This window comes from Panthera tigris, chromosome D4, assembly GCF_018350195.1.
Source record: "Panthera tigris isolate Pti1 chromosome D4, P.tigris_Pti1_mat1.1, whole genome shotgun sequence".
NCBI lineage: Eukaryota > Metazoa > Chordata > Mammalia > Carnivora > Felidae > Panthera > Panthera tigris.
This window is the reverse complement of record NC_056672.1, coordinates 32,582,423-32,600,951: the sequence shown is the minus strand read 5'-3', so window position 1 is coordinate 32,600,951 and position 18,529 is coordinate 32,582,423. Positions and strand designations below refer to the sequence as shown.

General features: G+C 40.7%; 1 protein-coding gene across 3 annotated transcripts in view; it reads right to left on the bottom strand.

The window, feature by feature from the left end:
- Window positions 1–946: 946 nt before the first annotated feature.
- The window catches only part of KDM4C (lysine demethylase 4C), a 431,545-nt gene continuing 413,962 nt past the window's right edge, over window positions 947–18,529 (bottom strand). For all 3 annotated transcript variants that reach the window (XM_042965101.1, XM_015544915.2, XM_007098555.3), the window contains 3 exons: window positions 10,195–10,314; window positions 6,212–6,304; window positions 947–1,859 (listed from right to left, as the gene is read on the bottom strand). In XM_042965101.1, the coding sequence (XP_042821035.1) occupies window positions 1,683–1,859; window positions 6,212–6,304; window positions 10,195–10,314 (390 nt within the window). In that variant the 3' untranslated portion in view covers window positions 947–1,682. The remainder of the gene's footprint in view (window positions 1,860–6,211; window positions 6,305–10,194; window positions 10,315–18,529) is intronic.

Below are 18,529 nucleotides of genomic sequence, written 5' to 3'. Positions count from 1 at the left end.
TCAGCACAGCTGCCCAGCCAAACCCAGCTTAGACCGCAGGCCCATAAGAAAAACAAGCGCTTCCCACTGCAGGCCGCTGGGATGCTTCAGTTGTTTGTTAAGCAGCATGACTGCAGCCACAGTTAACTGAAGCAGTCACTAAGGACTGTGTGACCCTTGGCAATCCCTTCCCTGCCTGTCCTCTACAGCTCATCTACGAAGAGAGGCGAGGGACTGGAGGGTCCACACAGCCTTTTCTAAAGGGAACTGGGGACCAAGAAACCTGGGATGAAAGGAACTCCAGATTCTAGGTGATCAGAGTTCTTCAAGGCCTAGAAGGAGCTGAGGGAAACACTTTAATGGGCACCATGGGCAGGCTGAAGAGACTTTATGCCCAGTGACATTGCCTGAAACATCTGTGGCAACGTGTCCAGTTATGTAAAAAGTCTGTGATCAAAGAAGGGCCTGACAAACTTTGATATGTCTTCATAGCCAACTCCTAAAGAAAACCTGTTTTTCTGTTGATTTAAACCTAAACAGGGGCACTTGGGTAGCTCAGTCAGCTAAGCATCCGACTTTGGCTCAGGTCATGATCTCACAGCTCGTACATTAGAGCCCTGTGTCAGGCCCTGTGCTGAAAGCACAGAGCCTGAAGCCTGCTTCGGATTCTGTGTCTCCCTCTCTCCCTGCCCCTCCGTAGCTCGTGTTCACATGTTCTTGCTCTCTCTCCTCTCTCTCTCAAAAATAAAAATATTAAAAAAAAATAAACCTAAACAAATAAGCAAGTCAGAAGACAGAATTGGAGAAAATGGAAATCTTTATTTTTAAACACTAGTACATTTTCAAGCTGTTTTAAAAAGGAAAAATCATATTAGTTGAAAACTATGCATCAAAGCATATTTATTTAAACTCTAATTTTACAAACACATAATGAAAGAAATATATTTTATAAATATCTACTCAGAATATTATGAAAAAAAAGTGTTTAAAAATAACCGCCCCAGATCTCCCTCTTTAAATATATAAAATTCCCATACAGTTCATAAGAATTCTTTCTCAAGAGCCAAAAATTTCACAAAGGCCAACAACTCAGTTCTCATCAGACACAATCAAAAGTAATAGGGATATAAAAAATTGTAAAAGTTCTGTACAAGGGAAATTACAGATAGCACACGGGTAAATCTCATTACCATACAGGCCATTTGTATTTTAAAAATGTTTTATAAAAACTGCCATTTAAATAAGTGAGAGTCCTTCCCTGACTGTGGAAAATATATAAATGATCACCCTCCTACCTGGGTATGGAGGCTCCCACCCGCTGGGCTTACGGAGAAAAGTCTCCATGTGTTTCCTGACTAAAGGCCTAATTAGGTCGCATGTGGGACCCGCCTCCTCAGGCAGTGGCTTTTTTTGGTGGGTGATTCATTATTATTTCCTTTTACTTAGAAAAGTTCTTTGGGATCATCGAAGACAATTGCTCACAAGTGAAAGCAGGACTAGGGGATGACTTCAGATTGTTGTGTCCAATTAGTAACACTTGTACTCTGTGGTTTGGGTGACAAACTCTGGCAAGCCTAATTTTCCACTGTCAGAAACACCCCCGCCACCTACCCCAGTGAAATACATCGCTGGCCCCAAGGCTGTCCCTTCATCTTTCTTCTTCCGGCCCAACTTGCTTGGTTGCCTACAGCAGTATATGCAGATTACTGTCTCTTCTGACACTTCTTCTGGAAAGAGCTCTTCAAAAATGTGCGGTACACAGGGTCATCCACATATTCGTTCTTAAACCTGGAGCTCAGCACTCTCTGTCTTTTTTTCTCCCCTTGGATTATGTCTGCTCCATAAAATGTGTCTTCAAATCGCATATCAGAGGCTGTGGACTAGAAAGAGCCAGCATCACAGTGCAGAAGGCACAGCATTTGACCATGACAAGAATGGACAAAGATCTGATCCAGCCAACTCGGGATGGGGTGCAGAGGCCAGGCCACATGTCCAGGATTTTGGAGCCTCCCCACCTGCTTCAGCCAGGCTCCTGCCTCCATGTAGCCTCACCCCCAGGGACCTTGCCCCAGCAGAAGCAGCATTGAAGTCTTCTCATTTAAATCTCCCTCACTCTCCACCTCCCCTCTGGCTCATGCCCAACCAAGTTTTTGACAAATTTGTCAACAGTCATCTCTAATTCGCCCCAATTCCGATTTACCTCTGGGCCTCTGCCCGCACACCTTCCCTGAAACTGTCCTTGCTCCAGTCCACTTTCTATGACACTTTTCCATCCTAAATTTATTTGACTATTTCTGTTACTTAAGTATTGCTGGCAGCTCACTTATCTGACATTGATAAGGCCTTCCTCCTGCCTCTCTTCTTCCTCTGGCTCTGACTATTGATGTCTCAGGGGTTCTTCTTTCTTAACTATCTGTTCAACTCTGAGGCTCCTGGCATTTTGCACTTCTCCTCTCCACATATGCTCGCTGACCCCTCACACCCATACTCATGGCTTTAATTCCTGCTTCTTCTCCAAGGACGCTCACCCCTCTCACTCCAGTTCAGACCCCCTCCTGTGCACAGGCCTGCATGTCCAACTGCCCAGGAGGCGTCTCAGAGTGTTGACCCCAGAGGCACTTCACATCAAGCTGCCCTACATTGAACTCAGTCTTCCCTCCCCATTACTGTCCTTCCCATACTGCACACATGGCCTACCTATCCTATCCATCTAGCTGCACTGTAGTCATTGGTAATGTCCCCCACCCCCACCAAGTCCAGGATCCCTTCTACATATTTCTTGTAGCCCTCCCTCCTTTCTTTATTCTGGCTGACTCCCTGGTGCAGGCCTTCACATTTCCTCTGCTAAACCACTGCAAATGCTGTACCCCCCAACTTTGTTCTATAGAACCACTGGAAGAAAGTGCTTTACAAACTGTCTGATCCCATGACATCCCTGCTTATCATCTTTCAACAGCCTTGCTGCCTTTAAGATGGTACCTGAGATCCCTAGGCTGGACCTACAAAACCTGGCATAATCCTATGTCACGTTCTGGTCAAATAGAATTATGTGCAGTTCCTGACCATGTCTCACTGGCTCATGCTTTTCTGTCATTAGACGTACTTTTTCCTTTGCATGGAAGCTTTCTTTCTATTTTCTCTGCCACAGGCAGACTCAAGGGCTCCTCTTCTGGTTCCTGTCAGACTTTATAAGTCAATGCCACAGAATGAGGTCAGTGGCAGAGATGAGGGGCAGGTAAGTTTCTCCCCACTGGGGATTCCTTGAACCCCTTGAGGGTGAGGATATTAGGCACTGAGTTCAGAATTTTATGTGTTCTCCACACCAAGCAACATGCCCAGCACTCAGTCACTGCTTAATTGTTAGCTAGGTGAAGGAATGTGGGCTTTTTCTGTTATGCTCAGGTAAAGGCCACATTAGGAGACTATTTTTGCTTCCTAATTCCCTACTGCTTTGCCTTCTAAAATGCATTTCCAACCGGTTTTCACTGAGGTAGATCACTCCTGACAATACCAATGCACAGTGGATCTCACTATCACTGAGGCCACCTCCCCTGGTTGGTGACAGAGGCAGAGTCCAGCTTTGAGGGCTTGAAACACATGGTCAATCATGAAGAAGAGATAAACAATGGAACAGTTACAAAGAAGCTCGAAAACTAAAAAATGGAGCTACATGCACAGCAGGCATGTTCCCTGACAGTTCATGAGATGGTTATTCAGGGTAACAGGCTACCTGCACGGGTCCCCCAGACACTCCCTTGTTTCACTTGGGAAGAAAATAACTAAAAGATTATGGGTTGGTTGGGCACCCTCTGCCATTAGGAGAAAACATTTTTGTTTCATTCATTCTTGGCAAAGTACTTCCTCTGAGTAATCTTTCCCTTTTGTAAGTGCTAAAGTTATCAAAAGAGAAAATAAAACATCTATGAAAGTGTTGCCATTGTGCGAGAACAGCAAAAGTCAGCCTTTCAAATACAATAATAAAACCGATTTACCAGCAGCTCTACTTAATTATGCACTGTTGCCATGGTTATTCTGTGAGACAATAAAAGGCAATGGGGCCGTTTCTGAAGTTAGTGGGAAAGAACCCCCGCAAAATCACTGAGGTGGACTGCTGACTCTTTTGAAAAATTTCTTCCCAAGTCAGCGTGTGTCTGGGTGAGCAGAAGTCATTAAAATATGAGGCCTCCTGTTCAGCAGTGAGGCTGCTAGCCCACCCCTCCTTTAGAAAAACAAAAGAGATTTCTCTAATCATAAAATATCTTCCATCAATGACTTTTCCAATTAGATTTGTTTCACCAACTGGAAAAAAAAAATAGCAGTCATAGACCAACCAAGGGCCTGAGGGTGATATACTAACCTGAAGGAAAAGCTGGTTTGCTATAACAGGAGCACAGGACTCTTTGATTCAATAAAAACAGAGGTAGCAAACTGGATTTAATGACTGTGAGCCTTTGCTCCTAAAGATATTTTCTACTAGGCTCAACTGTTTGATATAACAGTTTACATTCAGATAATATACGTGATTTATATACTTTTCACTGACTTCTATTTTTAATTAAAAAATTCTCTGAGAATAAAAAAAAAGTTGGATGTTGGTATGACTGTTCAGAGAAATGGATCTTAGGAAATTCAGGAGCTGGGTTCGAATAAAGCTATGTAGGAAGGCAACCTGGTATTGGAGCCAAATCTATTATGGAACAAAGAGATTATGATCTGAACAAAAAGCAAAAAAAGCATTCTTTTAGTGTGATTAAGAAATAGTATTTTAAATCCACAAGACCTAGCTGGTGCTTAATCATACACACATTAGAAAACCAAAGACCTGAGTGACTTACAGAGGACTGCCTACTCCATTCCCCATCTTTTAATCTCTAGGTGAATGAGTGAGTGAGTGAGTAAATACATAAATGAATAAATAAAGGAGTGGGGGGCAAGGAAGGGCAGGGAGATGAGGGAGAATCGATGAAAGACAGGAGCACAACATGAAAGGTAGCCATCTTTAGTATCCTGAAGAGGAAAAGTTGTTCTTAAGAGATTTAAAGATGTAGGGCTGGACAAGCTATCCAGACTTTTTTAGATCTTTGTTAGGATTTAGCCAATGTCTTTACAACAGGAATATTTGATTTTCTCTTTCCCTGCAGTTTATCTGGCAGTTAATCTACTTTTAGGTGTTTGGGTCCCCTATGTGCCACATTTCTCATTGGGCAGGTACCACTGCTGTACTGTCACTCTTCTCTTGACGATTTCGCTGTGAAGGACCTTCCTCTCAAGGATGCAGCTCAGAAAGACAGTTGACACGTGGTGCAGTTACCCTGTTCCCAGAATCCCACCTGACAGGAAAAGGAACTAAATATACAACTGAAGACTTAAGGAATCCAAGGATTTTCCAGATTAAGGTAACTATCACTGCAGAAAAGTATATCATAAGCATGTGCTGAAAACTGAGGGTGTCATTTATTCTGGAAACAAAATTCATTTTAGTCAAAAAAATCCCATTCTTTCAAATTTCCCTGTTCAGGATTTATCATTTTTCAGATATAGTAGATGCAATTCTAAATGAGTAAAACTGACTTCATTTCAGGGTCCACTAAATATTTTATGATACAATAATGAAATCTAAGTTATTGTGAATTATATTTTTTAACAACTTCAGTTTTGATTATTTGTCCATGTTTATTTGTCTTTTAATGGAATGTGTAAAGCTTGAAACTAAAAACATTTTCTTTCTTTCTTTTTTTTTATTTTTAGAAACTGCTTTAGTATTCCCACAACTACTTTTGGAGCTTTTTAAAATTCCTTTAGTTATAAAAGTGAGAGCTTGGTTTAATTATGAACTGACATATTAATGAGTTTTTGGAGAGAAGTTAATGTATATGATACGGCTATAGGAAACCAGATGCTCACTTATACTGTGTCCCTTTTAAACAACTATTGAAAACTTCCTTTAATGTTGCTTCTGATGACATGATTATAAGTACATATTCAACAACTATTTTGGGATGCCAATAAATGTTAACATCATTTGACTTCATTAGAAAGAAAAACAAGAAACCTACACTGGTTTCCCATTTGGGGCCAAATTTGAGGCTTGCATAAGTAAGGGAAAAGTTGCATTGGCTTTCTGGAAATCAATCCAAATGCCTAAGTATGCTTCCTGCTGGGCTTGGGAAACAGAGGGAGAGGATGAGAGATTCACATGGCGGATCCCCAAGGGGTATTTGCCAGCACTTACGAAACGAGCTTTCACTCTCTTGGGTAACTCTTCGTCTAAAGTGTAGATGTCCTCTCTCTTCATTGCTATCTGGGATCCATCTTCAAATTCAACCTAATGAGAAATAAGGTATCATGCATACAACAAAACATATACACACAATATCACATATACACATACATACACAAAGAAGCATTCACCATTTTTTTTCAAGGTTCTAAGTAACTAAAAAAAGGGAAAAAGGATCAAGCAGAACAAACAAGAGGACCAGCCAACAGCTAAAGAACAAAGAAAAGCTCTTTCCCTTTATTAAACTAACAACATATGCTTTCAAACAGGCCAAAATTCTTGAAAATGAGTGTCTTGGAATATGTGATATGAAAACTTTATCCCTTCCCCCTACCCCCAAAGCAAAAACAAAGAAACACAGCTGCTTCTCAATGATTTCTTTGAATATGAAATTATGGCCAATTTGGCATTAAGAGCTGGGCCTGTCAGTACCATTTTTTTCTTTAAGAGGCTCTGACACCCTAAGAGGGACAAATGATGATATATTTACTCTTGTATAATAATCCTCCAGGATAAAGTAATTTCTCAAGTTATTAGAGAACGTTCAAAACTCACTTCTATAAAATTCAACCATTTGGCCAAAAAAATCCCAGGTTCTCAACCTCATAACATGTAAAACTACAATAATGGGTGAAAACTTTCATCTAAAATGAAATTTAAAACTTTTTATTCAAGTAAATCAAATGGCAGCAAATAACTGCATAACCAGTATTTTCAACATTTTAGAAGATTTTGTCAGAGAAAAGTAAGTGACACTGGTTAAAAGAAACCAAGGGCATCTGGGGGAAATTCATCAAATTCCCTATTCAAAGTAATTGGTCTTGGTTTAGTCTTAAACCACACATGAGCTCTATCAGGAGCAAACAACAAAAGGGAAGCAATCAGAGCACAATATCTTTTTTTTTTTAAGTTTACTTATTTATTTTGAGAGAGTGAGCACAAGCAGGGTAGGTGCCGAGAGAGGAGAGAGAGAAGAGACAGAATTCCTGATGCAGGGCTTGAACTCAACAAGCCCCGAGATTATGACCTGAGCCAAGGCAGACACTTAACTGATTGAGCCACCCAGGCACCCTTCCTTTATTCCATTTCTCTCTCTCTCTCTCTCTTTTCTTTAATATTTATTTACTTTCAGAGAGCGCAAGTGGGGCAGGGGCAGAGACAGAAGGGGACAGAGGATCTGAAGCAGGCTCTGAGTGTTGACAGCAAAGAGCCCAATGTAGAGCTCAAACTCATGAATCGTGAGATCATGACCTGAGCCAAAGTCAGACACTTAACCGACGGAGCCACCCAGGTGCCCTCAGGGCACAATATCTAATATGTTCTAACCTTGAACCACTTACGACATTTTTGAATTTCCTAAGTTGTCTGTCTGAATTCTTTAGGTGTAAGCAATAAAAATAGGCTTGTATTTCTGGTTAAAAGGTAAGTGAAACTTTGCAGCTGCACTAGGTTAATAAAAAAAAATCTGCTGGACTTCAAAAAATACTAAAATTAGGATAATATATATAATTTTCTTTTTATCCATGTACTACACACATTTGACTAAGCTGAAACAATCGGTTGGAATTAGGTCTCGGTCACAGGAGAGCTCTCCCTGTTACTTCCCAGAAGGCTGAGATGGGAAGGCTTTTCTTCCTGGCCTTATTTTAGCAGAGTGGTTTCTTTAATATTTAATTAGGCCAAGGTGTCATCTCATTTATACATTTTGATAGCACAGCTAGAAGTACTTGTGCCTACCTTTCTTCTGTTTTAGATCATTTGAAAATTCTGAAAAGCGAAAAAGGCAATTATAAAACTAAAAGGGAGTATGGTGTGATGACCAATCATCCCAGGACCCAGGGGTCTCCCGGGATGCAGGACTTCTAGTGCTAAAATTAGGGACAGTCCCTCACAAGCTAGGATGGTTGTTCACCCTAGTTGGGACACAGCTTAGAGTAAACTCTGGTCCTTCCCTTTACCAGCTGTGTGATCTTCAACAAATTATTAAATTCATGTAACCTTTTTACCCTCATTTGTAAAATAGGAGTCAAAAACATTTATCTTGCAGGGCTACTGTGAGGGTCAAAAAAAGTGCACACAATTAGCATATTTAGCTCTGTGCAATAGGTATTTTAGTTGTATCTTTTTTTGTGAACGTCTTTGCTTATTCAATGATGAGACTAAACAGTTAGACACAAAACACAAAATGATCTCAAAAGGGCACTTGGTTTAATGAGGAATTTTAAATTCCTTGTACTTGAGAGATAATTTTAATATTAGTCTTAACTTTTTCATGGAGTCTATAAATATGCTTATATTCTATGTTGATAGGCCATCATAAATTCCACTGAAGTTAACATACTGATTACTAATTAGCCTGAATTTCATCGGGTCCTCACTGTGATACTTTTCATGTAGCTAAGAGCTTTGCTACATGTAAGATGCTTCACTTTTACATTTATTGTTTAATTAAATGTCATTATTTTCTTTTGAATCATGTAGTAATGCTTCTTTTCTAGGAGTCTCCACTATTATCAGTCTGTCTTATGTTTTTTGCCTAATTCTGGATGTTCTGATGCAAAGAAACTCCAGCACCTACCCTACCACAAATGACCTGAATCTGCAACTCAACACTATGGACCAATACAAAGGGGAAAACAGCCTTGACACAGACATGTACACACATGTGCACCAGTACACACACATACAACATACACATAAATGTGCTCTCCTACCTGCTCACCTTGGGTTTTTCTAGGCCTTAAAAAAATGTTGGTTTCCTAAACTTCTTTGAACCCCTTTAATTACATTGTGCTCTAGTTCCTGATTCAGTGTCTTATAATGTACTCTGCCACTTAAACCCCTGCCCCTTATCAGTCTTTGAACAATTCTAAGCTGAAACTGGCAGTCTTATCATTCTCCAGCTGTTTTTAATTTAATAGGCCTGAACCTTCTTACTCTTTTCTTCTTTTAACTTCAATCTTCCTGTTTTTGCTCTACTGCTTAGCTTGAGAATGTTGATTTCTGCCATCGTGTTACTGAAAGTACTACAATGTATGGATTCTAATAAATGTGTTCCTTTTTAAAGTCTGAAGGAGAGCCACCTGGGTGGCTCAGTTAAGCATCTGACTTTGGCTCAGGTCAAGATCTCACGGTTCGTGAGTTTGAGCCCAGCATTGGGCTCTCTGCTGTCAATGCACAGCCTACTTTGGATCCTCTACTTCCCTCTCTCTCGCTGCCCCTCCTGTGATCATTCTCTCTCTCTTTGTCTCTCTCAAAATAAGTAAATAAACTTAAAAAAAAAGTCTGAAGGAATACAAACGCACATCTGCCATCCATGTTGTTTTGTTAGAGTTTAACTCATTCTCATTTCTGACAGAGATAAAATATTTTCAGTTTAATTGCAATTGCACTCTTTAATAATATGCAGAGTTCCCTAGTTAACAGAATATCCAACCAATAGCTCTACTTTTCATTAAATAAGCACTCCATTAAGTTTAAGTGGACAAACGGCCACAACTGTGTCAACACACAGTTGATTTAGGTTTGCTGAGACACCCAATGGAGGTAAGTCTCTCAGGCAAAAGCCACCAACTCAGGGGCTGCTAGCTGATGAACAGCCATCACTGTCTTGGCATACAGTGAGATAAATCAGCCAATTAGTCTCTCCCCATATGATGTAAACACAAGAAAGCAGCCTACCATCCAGTCGCTTATCTTTGGGGCCTACCTATATTCTTTACAATTAAACCACTCATCAAATGCTAATAGAGTTTCCCAGTGTTGAATTTGGTAATAAAACTCCAATATCTGTGCCATCAGACATTGAATCTTTGCCTCCTTTAAAAAAGAAGAGGTGCTCCAAATTCATGTGGCCTATTCATCAGCAGCATACTGGATATACATGTGCCCTCTGGCTTCCTCTCAGTGAACATCTCACACAGGACAGCACTCACCTGGTACATGTGGGCAACATTTGATCCCAGATATTTTGCTCCATAGAGTTTGCCATCAGGCCACTTGACTTGGACAACTTCTCCCTCAGCAGGAGGGCCCAGTTTCACACAGTCTCGGCTCTGTGGAAGAAACACAGACAGGCTTTTCAAGGCAAGTGTCTAAGTGACTGCATTTAGAACTTAGCAAATGATGAACTCCTGGCAATTAAAAGGAGTTATTGCCTCTGTTTTATGGATTATGATCTTGCATGGGTGTTCAGGGGAAGAGATATGAGCCAAAGGAGTACTTAAAGATTCAGCCTACATCATAAAGTTGCAAAGGAGCCACCATAAGCCAAGCAGGAAAAAAACAGCAGCATTTACATTTGCTACTTGACAAAGAACTGTTCAGAGGGTAACTAAACTATGCATGGAAAGTCCTTTAGCTGAAGAATAGACCAGCTCATGATTTACAACACCTGACATTTATATAGCATTTTTGCAGTCAACTAAATGCTCTAACACACAACTCATTCGATCCTCATAATCAGTCCACAAAGTAAGCAGAGATTATTAATTATCCCCATTTTACTGGCAAGGAAACTGAGCCTCCAAGGAGGTGGAAGTGGGGCCAGGGAGGAGCACAGTGAGGTCCGAGCTGTCAGGCTGTGACAAAGCAACAAGGGAAAGGAAAGCAAGAAGCATCTGCAGCATGGCAGGTGAGGCTGGGAGGGTTGTGTGCTGTTTAGCAGGCCTCTTCGGAAGACCCTTGGACCTCCCCAGAAAGTCATGCTTCTGTTGGCTGTCCATTAAGTGACTAGCCCTCTTTCTTCTACAGGCATCCATGGTGGCCATCCAAAACCCATCTTCTTCTCACTCATGTCTTGGACTCAACAGTGCTTCCTCCTAAGGCAGGGGTTCAGAGAAAAACCCAGTAGTCCATCCTGGAAGGTGCTTGCTTTTTGGCAGGGAAGGGAGGTAACAGGTCAAATAAAATGTTTTCACAGACATAGTTTGCAAACTCTTAAATTTGTATGTATTGGGTATGACAGAGTGAAATTTTAATACAAATGAATTAAATAATTGACCTCTTTGGTAAAGTTTTTGCACATTTAGCAATTTGTGTTTTGCTAATACCAGTATTTTACTGATGAGGCCAATATGACTGATTGAAATGCACACTTGATCAATCAAGCTATAAATGCAGACTGGGCATGGTTCTATGGTTTAAATGAGAGGCGCACACGGGAAATACTTAGTTGTTTAGGACTAGAAATCCACCCTCTATTCCTTTCCATTACTAATAGAAATTTTGCATTATAAAGAAGTGGACATTTTATTGTTGGATTCAGAATACACATGAGAGGCTCAGCTGTTCATTTTCCTCACTGCAGATTCACTTCCATTTAAAGCTACGGGCAAAGAGAAACTTATGTGCTCAGAAGCTCTATAGAATTGACAGTCTGCATCTAACTTAGTTAAACAAAAATAAGTTTCTCCTTGGCCTTCATAATATTTGGCCTTAGGGCATGCAGAATTGAAAGGGAAGGCTATAGAAATGTTTTCTAGCTATGTCCCTGGGGTTATCCTCTTACTTTCCATTTCCCTTCCAAAGATGAACCTGGTACTAAGAACACTGGAAAGTGCAGCTTCTAAATAGACACTATCCACTCTGCTAGCCTGGGAAGTGATATCAGCTCAGGGGTAACTGAGCTGAAACCTAGCAGAGTGGGGAATGGGGGAGGGGGCACAAGAGTATATTTCTTCCCTCTCTTCAAGTTTTCTTCCATGTGGAGGAAGCTCCATTGGGGTAAATGTTCCTGATTTCTTTTCCACTCTCTCATTCATCCACTCTTCCAAGAGAATAAGCAGTGACTGAACTTTGTTGTTGAGTTCTCAAGGATATGGCATTTTCCAAACTATGCACCATAGAGCCCTGGGACACCACAGCAAACTCACAGGGGCTCTGTGGGATATTTTCAGGGGAAACCCAGTGACACTCGTCAGACACCCAGCTTACCACTACTACTCTTAAGTTGTTTAGACCTAACTCACTTAATACATGGAACTGTGGACACTGTAAAAAAAATTGTGCTGAAATACTACTTGGCAATGAGAAAGAATGAAATCTTGACATTTGCAACAGTGTGGATGGAATTGGGGGGTATTATGCTAAGTGAAATAAGTCAGAAAAAAATATATGTTTTCACTCATATGTGGAACTCGAGAAACTTAACAGAAGACAATGGGGGAAGGGAAGGGGGGAAATAGTTTCAAACAGAGAGGGAGGCAAGTCATAAGAGACTCTTAAATACAAAGAATAAACTAAAGGTTGATGGGGGGAGCAGGGGAAGGGGAAATGGGTGATGGGCATTGAGGAGGGCTCTTGTTGGGATGAGCACTGGGTATTGTATCTAAGCGATGAATCATGGGAATCTATCCCCAAAACCAAGAGTGCACACTGTATACACTGTATATTGGCTAACCTGATAATAAATTATATTTATATACTATATATATATATATAGTATATAAATATATATATATATATATAGTGTGTGTGTGTGTGTGTGTGTGTGTGTGTGTGTATATATATATATATATATATATATATATATATATATATATATATTATTTGTGCTGAGATACCCAGGGGCTGTGAACCAGTAAAGCTTGGTAATTGTGGCTTTACCCCCTCACGTTCTCTTTCTCTTTGGAACCACCCTGTGGCCAGAGAACACAAGTCCTGCTCTGTTCCTTCCATAGAGAGGAGCTGGTGGTGTCCTGAAACCCTGTCACTAGGAGGCCTGTCTGATCCTCAGATGCAGTATTAGGAACTTTGTTTGCCCACAGATATAAAACCACACACTACAACATCTGCTTTATTAGTAATGAAGAAGATCTTTTCAGTCTCCAAATCCTGACTCCGTTGTCTCTTTTGCTTTTCCTCAGGCAGGATAAATTCTATTTATTGGGCCCTTATTTAATCCAAATGGAGGGAATTCAAGGCCTTGTGGAATACAGAACATGCACTCCCCATTTACTCACCTACCAAAAACAACTGCCAAGCAGGAGACTTAGGTCCTTAGTTTTAGAGATCTGACCTTCGTCAGAGATTTTCTACCCTTTAAAATAAATCTTCACAACAAATCCTGACCTGAAATTTTAAGTACCATATCACTGAGGTATGGCAATGGCCACAGAAATGTGGTCTATGGCAATGGCCACAGAAATGTGGTCTAAGCAAAACATGAAGATACTTGAGCAATTTATCATAAAAACATACCTTGATAAATTAAATGTATGCAACATTACCATGTGAGAAATAATTATTTTTTAAAAAGGTGTTTGAGAAAAAAATGTCTGAGATACAGTGTGTTATCTGTCTTACCTGTCCATTTGCCCTTTACTCACAAGTCCCAATTTGGTATTGCCAGTGCCTGACCTCAAAGAGCCAATGTACAGCTCAGCCTCCACTAAGTTTACTCTGTGTCAGCCCCCAAAACCATGACAGAATCTAGTAAAGACATTGCAGTTATCTTTCTCAATCTTCTTGCTTTCAGGACTCTTTTTTTCTTTATTCATAGGAGAAGAAGAAAGAAAAATAACCATCCAACTACAATATACAACGTAAAATTGGCTGTGAACTCCTTCCCTCCTCCACCACCAGGAGGCGTCCTTCTCATCCTCTGCCAGGTCAGTTAGCTGGAAGTGGTTTTATTTTGATTTGCATATAACTTCATTTAGTAAGTATTATTCACTGTTTACACCCCAGCTACTTTCCAAAAAGGATTTAAGGCAGCTCATAGTAAAACATAAAAAGGTTTATTTCCGTAACATCTAGTTTCCTCCATAGAGAAATGGTTTCAACTCACCAGCTGTCTCAAAATTTTGAGTTTGCTAGAAACCTTCTATGACTACATGGAGTACAAAGCATCCAAACAGGAATGGAAGCAGAGGCACACAGGCTGATGAAAAGAAGCTGGAAGGTTTGACACTGAGGTTCCCCTGGTCTCTCCAAAGCAGGTGTCTCCAGAACTGTCAGAGTCACTAATCCAGTGTCTGTTTACTGACCATCCGTGTGAGACACTAGAGGAGCCACCAATGCCCAGGGACAGAGGGCCTCTTGACCACACCTGGAGGCCTGTCAGCTCTGGGGCATGAGCACCTCAGGGTCTCTGCAAGGGAAATCCATGATCACTTCAACCAGAAAAGAACTTCTATTTGATTCATAGATTGGGTTTCAGAATAGGATTTCAGGTTTAAAGAAAAAAAAAAAGGTTTAAAAGGTTTCTGTCAAAAATCAAAAGTCTGAAAAATAAAATCACCTGTCTAAAACTGAGGGGATTTAGTTTGTGGAGAGCCCCAGTGAATGGTCTGACCCCTCTTTTAAAGACCTTCAGCTAGCTCACACTTCCCTGTGCTGTGCACAGGGAGTATGGCTCCTTACAGTATGGTCCCAACCATCAAGGCACACATTAAAAATCAAGATGCCAGGGGTGCCTGGATGGATCAGTCGGTTGAGCATCCGATTTTGGTTCAGGTGATGATATTGTGGTCCATGGGTTCAAGCCCTGTGTCGGACTCTTGTGCTGACAGCTTGGAGCCTGGAGCCTGTTTCAGATTCTGTGTCTCCCTCTCTCTCTGCCCCTCCCCTGCTTATGCTTTCTCAAAAATAAATAAATGTTAAAAAAAATTAAGATTCCAGCCTCCCACCCCCATAGCTCTGTGTGACCTAGGGGATTTTGTTAAAGCATTCTAGAATTTGAGATATATTAAAGGATGTAAAGGATGTAAAATGCTAAAGAGGTCTTTTCCTAATGCAGTTCTTAGTGTGTTGCTGGAGCAAGTAAACACCTTTGCTGGGAAATTATATGCATTAATACTTTGACTAATGCATTTTCTTCAGTTGCTGTCTGGACCCTCAGAAGCAGTCTGGCTTCACCTGACATAAATAGCTGTTCACCATTTGCTGTACTGCCTCCAGGGACGTGTAAACCCCCTAAAGCCTGCCAGGGCCCCGTCCACAGAGACACTGGTGTCTGGAGCTGCCAGTAAGCCTGTGGCTAGAACACTAAATAGATGATGTGAGAATTAAAGACAGAAATCATAATCACAGTCAAGAGCGGGCTTCTGGCTATTATTAAAGGGCTCTGATGAAAGGACTGGGATGGGTCACCAACCCAGGCAAGAGCATGGTGTCATATCACACTCCTGCCATAGTCGGGGCTGACTCCTGCACTTGCTCCACCAACTACAGAGACGAGACGAGCCGCCAGTCTGATTACCTGAATTCTGAAATCACTGTGTTCTTGGAACTTTTACTGGGGCCTACTGAAGGGACCTCTGCAAGTGGCTGTCCTTGAATGATGCCCGTTTTGCCATCCTCCCCCCCAGACCCAACCCCACCTCTGCTCCTAACATGTAGAAACCACAGAGCAGGCAACCCCGTCTATCAGTTCAGCTGTAGTACATGAAGACAGGGTACTTGAACTCCCAGTAGTTAATTGCCATATAGTCTGGAGCCTCTGGCAGTCCCCCTTGAGGACAACGCTTAAGTCACCAGGAGCAAACTGATACCCGCAGCTGCTGGCATTTTGAGGGATAATCACCTGCTCATTAATGGACTCTGGCAGGGATTAACAGACTGACTGATAGCCATGTACTAATTGTACTAGCTATCTATCATTTGGTTGGCTGCCCGGCATCTGAACCCCTATCTCCCTTGCAGGGTCTCAGTGGGAGAAAGAGCTAGCCTGCCATTATAGACACGGGAAAATGCCAGATACTCCCTTACCCAGCCTCCCTGGCAGCAGACATGCACAGGGGCCTGGCCAATTGGCTGTACCTGCTCAGGATGTAGAATCTGTGATCAGAGATGCAGGGAAGCAGCAGAGGGGAGAACAATCTCAGAAGGCAGCAGTGGCAGCCATAACAGCAGCACCCACGCACCAAAAAGGCACAGCAGGGGGCCAGGCTGACCACACACGTGGAAGTGGCTGTGTCCAGGTCCATGGCCTGGTCCTGTCCATGCTCCAACTGAGCAGCCTTCTTTGTTTTCACCTATTCTCTGACCTTGTCCTTTTGCATTCCTGGAGATTCTGTGGGCTTCCTAATAACTTCCCACTATATTCGTTTATTGCTTAAATTAGTTACAGTCACTTTTTGTTGCTTACAACTGACAACCCTGAATGGTAAGTAACTGCTGGTTTAGGTGATGGCAGATCCTTCCTCTCACAAACTAGAAAAGACACCTTTCATTTAATGGTGGAATATAAAACTGGGGAGCTTCCTAGACCACCCAATCCTCATTCAAATAATTCGAGGAAAGCCATCTTTCAAAAAAGAAAGGAACATATTCACAGCACCACTTACCTAATCACAAGGCTTGGCCCTAGATCATTTGTGACTGTCCCCGGACTTTTCATAAATACCACAATCTGAAGAGGTACTCTCTTTAAGGATATCCACAAGAATGCAACCTAGGCCATAAAGGTAAGTCTCCAAGTATCCTAATCAATGGTAGGCTCTCAAGTGGACTCTTTTGAAGGGAATGCATCATATTTGGATGGATTAAATTCTGGACTATTTGTTAAATAGAAGTCATATTTCATATCACCCTTCATGTAGAGATAACAAATATAGAAAATACTTTAATACTATTTTTCTTAATAATTCTTTGTTCTGAGTATCTACTATAATTTCATTAGGGGAAATTACAGATTTTTTTTAAAAAGATATAAAAAACAAAAACAACCCAGATTTCCATCACCCAGAAGTAAATGCTGTTACCACCTGTTAGGATGGCTAAAATCAAAAACACAAGAAACAAGTGTTGGCAAGGAAATGGAGAAAAAGGAATCTTCATGCACTGTGGTGGGAATGTAAACTAGTGCAACACTCTGGAAAACAGTATAGCGCTTCCTCAAAAAGTTAAAAATAGAACTACCATATGACCTAGTAATTGCACTACTGAGTATCTACCCAAAGAAAGTGTAAACATTAATTTGAAAGGGTTACATGCACCCTGATGTTTATAGCAGCATTATTTACAAAAGCCAAATTATGGACCCAGCCCAAGTGTCCATCAACTAATGAATGGATAAAGATATGGAATATACATACAATGGAATATTGTACAAAAGAACGAATACAAAAGAACGAATCTTGCCATTTGAGATGACTTGGATGGATCTAGAGAGTATAATGCTAAGCAAAATAAGCCAGAGAAAGACAAATACCATATGATCTCATTCATATGTGGAATTTAAGAAACAAAACAAATGAACAAAGGATAAAAAGACAAACCAGAAAACAGACTCTTAACTACAGAGAACAAACTGATGGGTTACCAGAGGGGAGGTGGGTGGGGAGTGGGTGAAATAAGGGGACTAAGAATACCCTTATCATGATGAAATGAAAAATGTATAGGATTTAATCTCTATATTGTATACCTGAAATGGATATAACTGTATGCTAACTATACTGGAATTAAGATTTTAAAAAAATTAAATGCTGTTACCATTTGGATTAATCTCTATGCTTCTCTGATTTTTACAAAGTAGGACCTCCTATATATACATAATTATTTTTCATAACTACAAACTTTATTTTCTTTCACATGGAGCACAACTGAGCTCTCTAAAGAGGCAGACAAAGCCGCGTTTTGTGAAGAGCTCAGTGTTGCAGTCCATGCCATGTTTTTTCAATCATTCCACACCATTTGGAGGGAAGAGGTCTTTCTTTTTACTGTGGTAAAATAGACATAACATAAAATTACTATTTTAATCATTTTTCAGTACACATTTCAGTGGACTTCACAGTGTAGTACAACCATCACCACCATCCTCTCCAGAAATGTTTCATCATCCCAAACTGAAACTCTACATCCACTAAACACTAACTCCCCACTCCCCTCTCCTCCCAGCCCCAGGTAACCCCCATTCTACTTTCTGTCTCTATGAACTTGATTATTTCTAAGCACCTCATTATAGGGGAAATCATATAATATTTGTCCATTTGTGTACATATATAATTTTGTGCCTTGCTATTTATCCCCTATAACTACATTATAAGCATCTTCTTAGTTATGAATTATCCTTTAAAAACTCCATTTTACTGGCTGAATACATGCAACACTATGGCTATTCCTCAATTAATTTAACCACTTTCCCACTGTAATATTTCCCACTGTATATTTGTCTTCATGAATCTTTGTCCAAATTACTGACTATATTCTTAAAGTCTTGCAATAGGAATACGTTGGTAAAAAGTCATATAAACTATTAATAAAGTTGTTTTCATTAAGCTTTGAAAAATTCAACATCAGACTCATTTCTCTCATTCAGTAAATCTT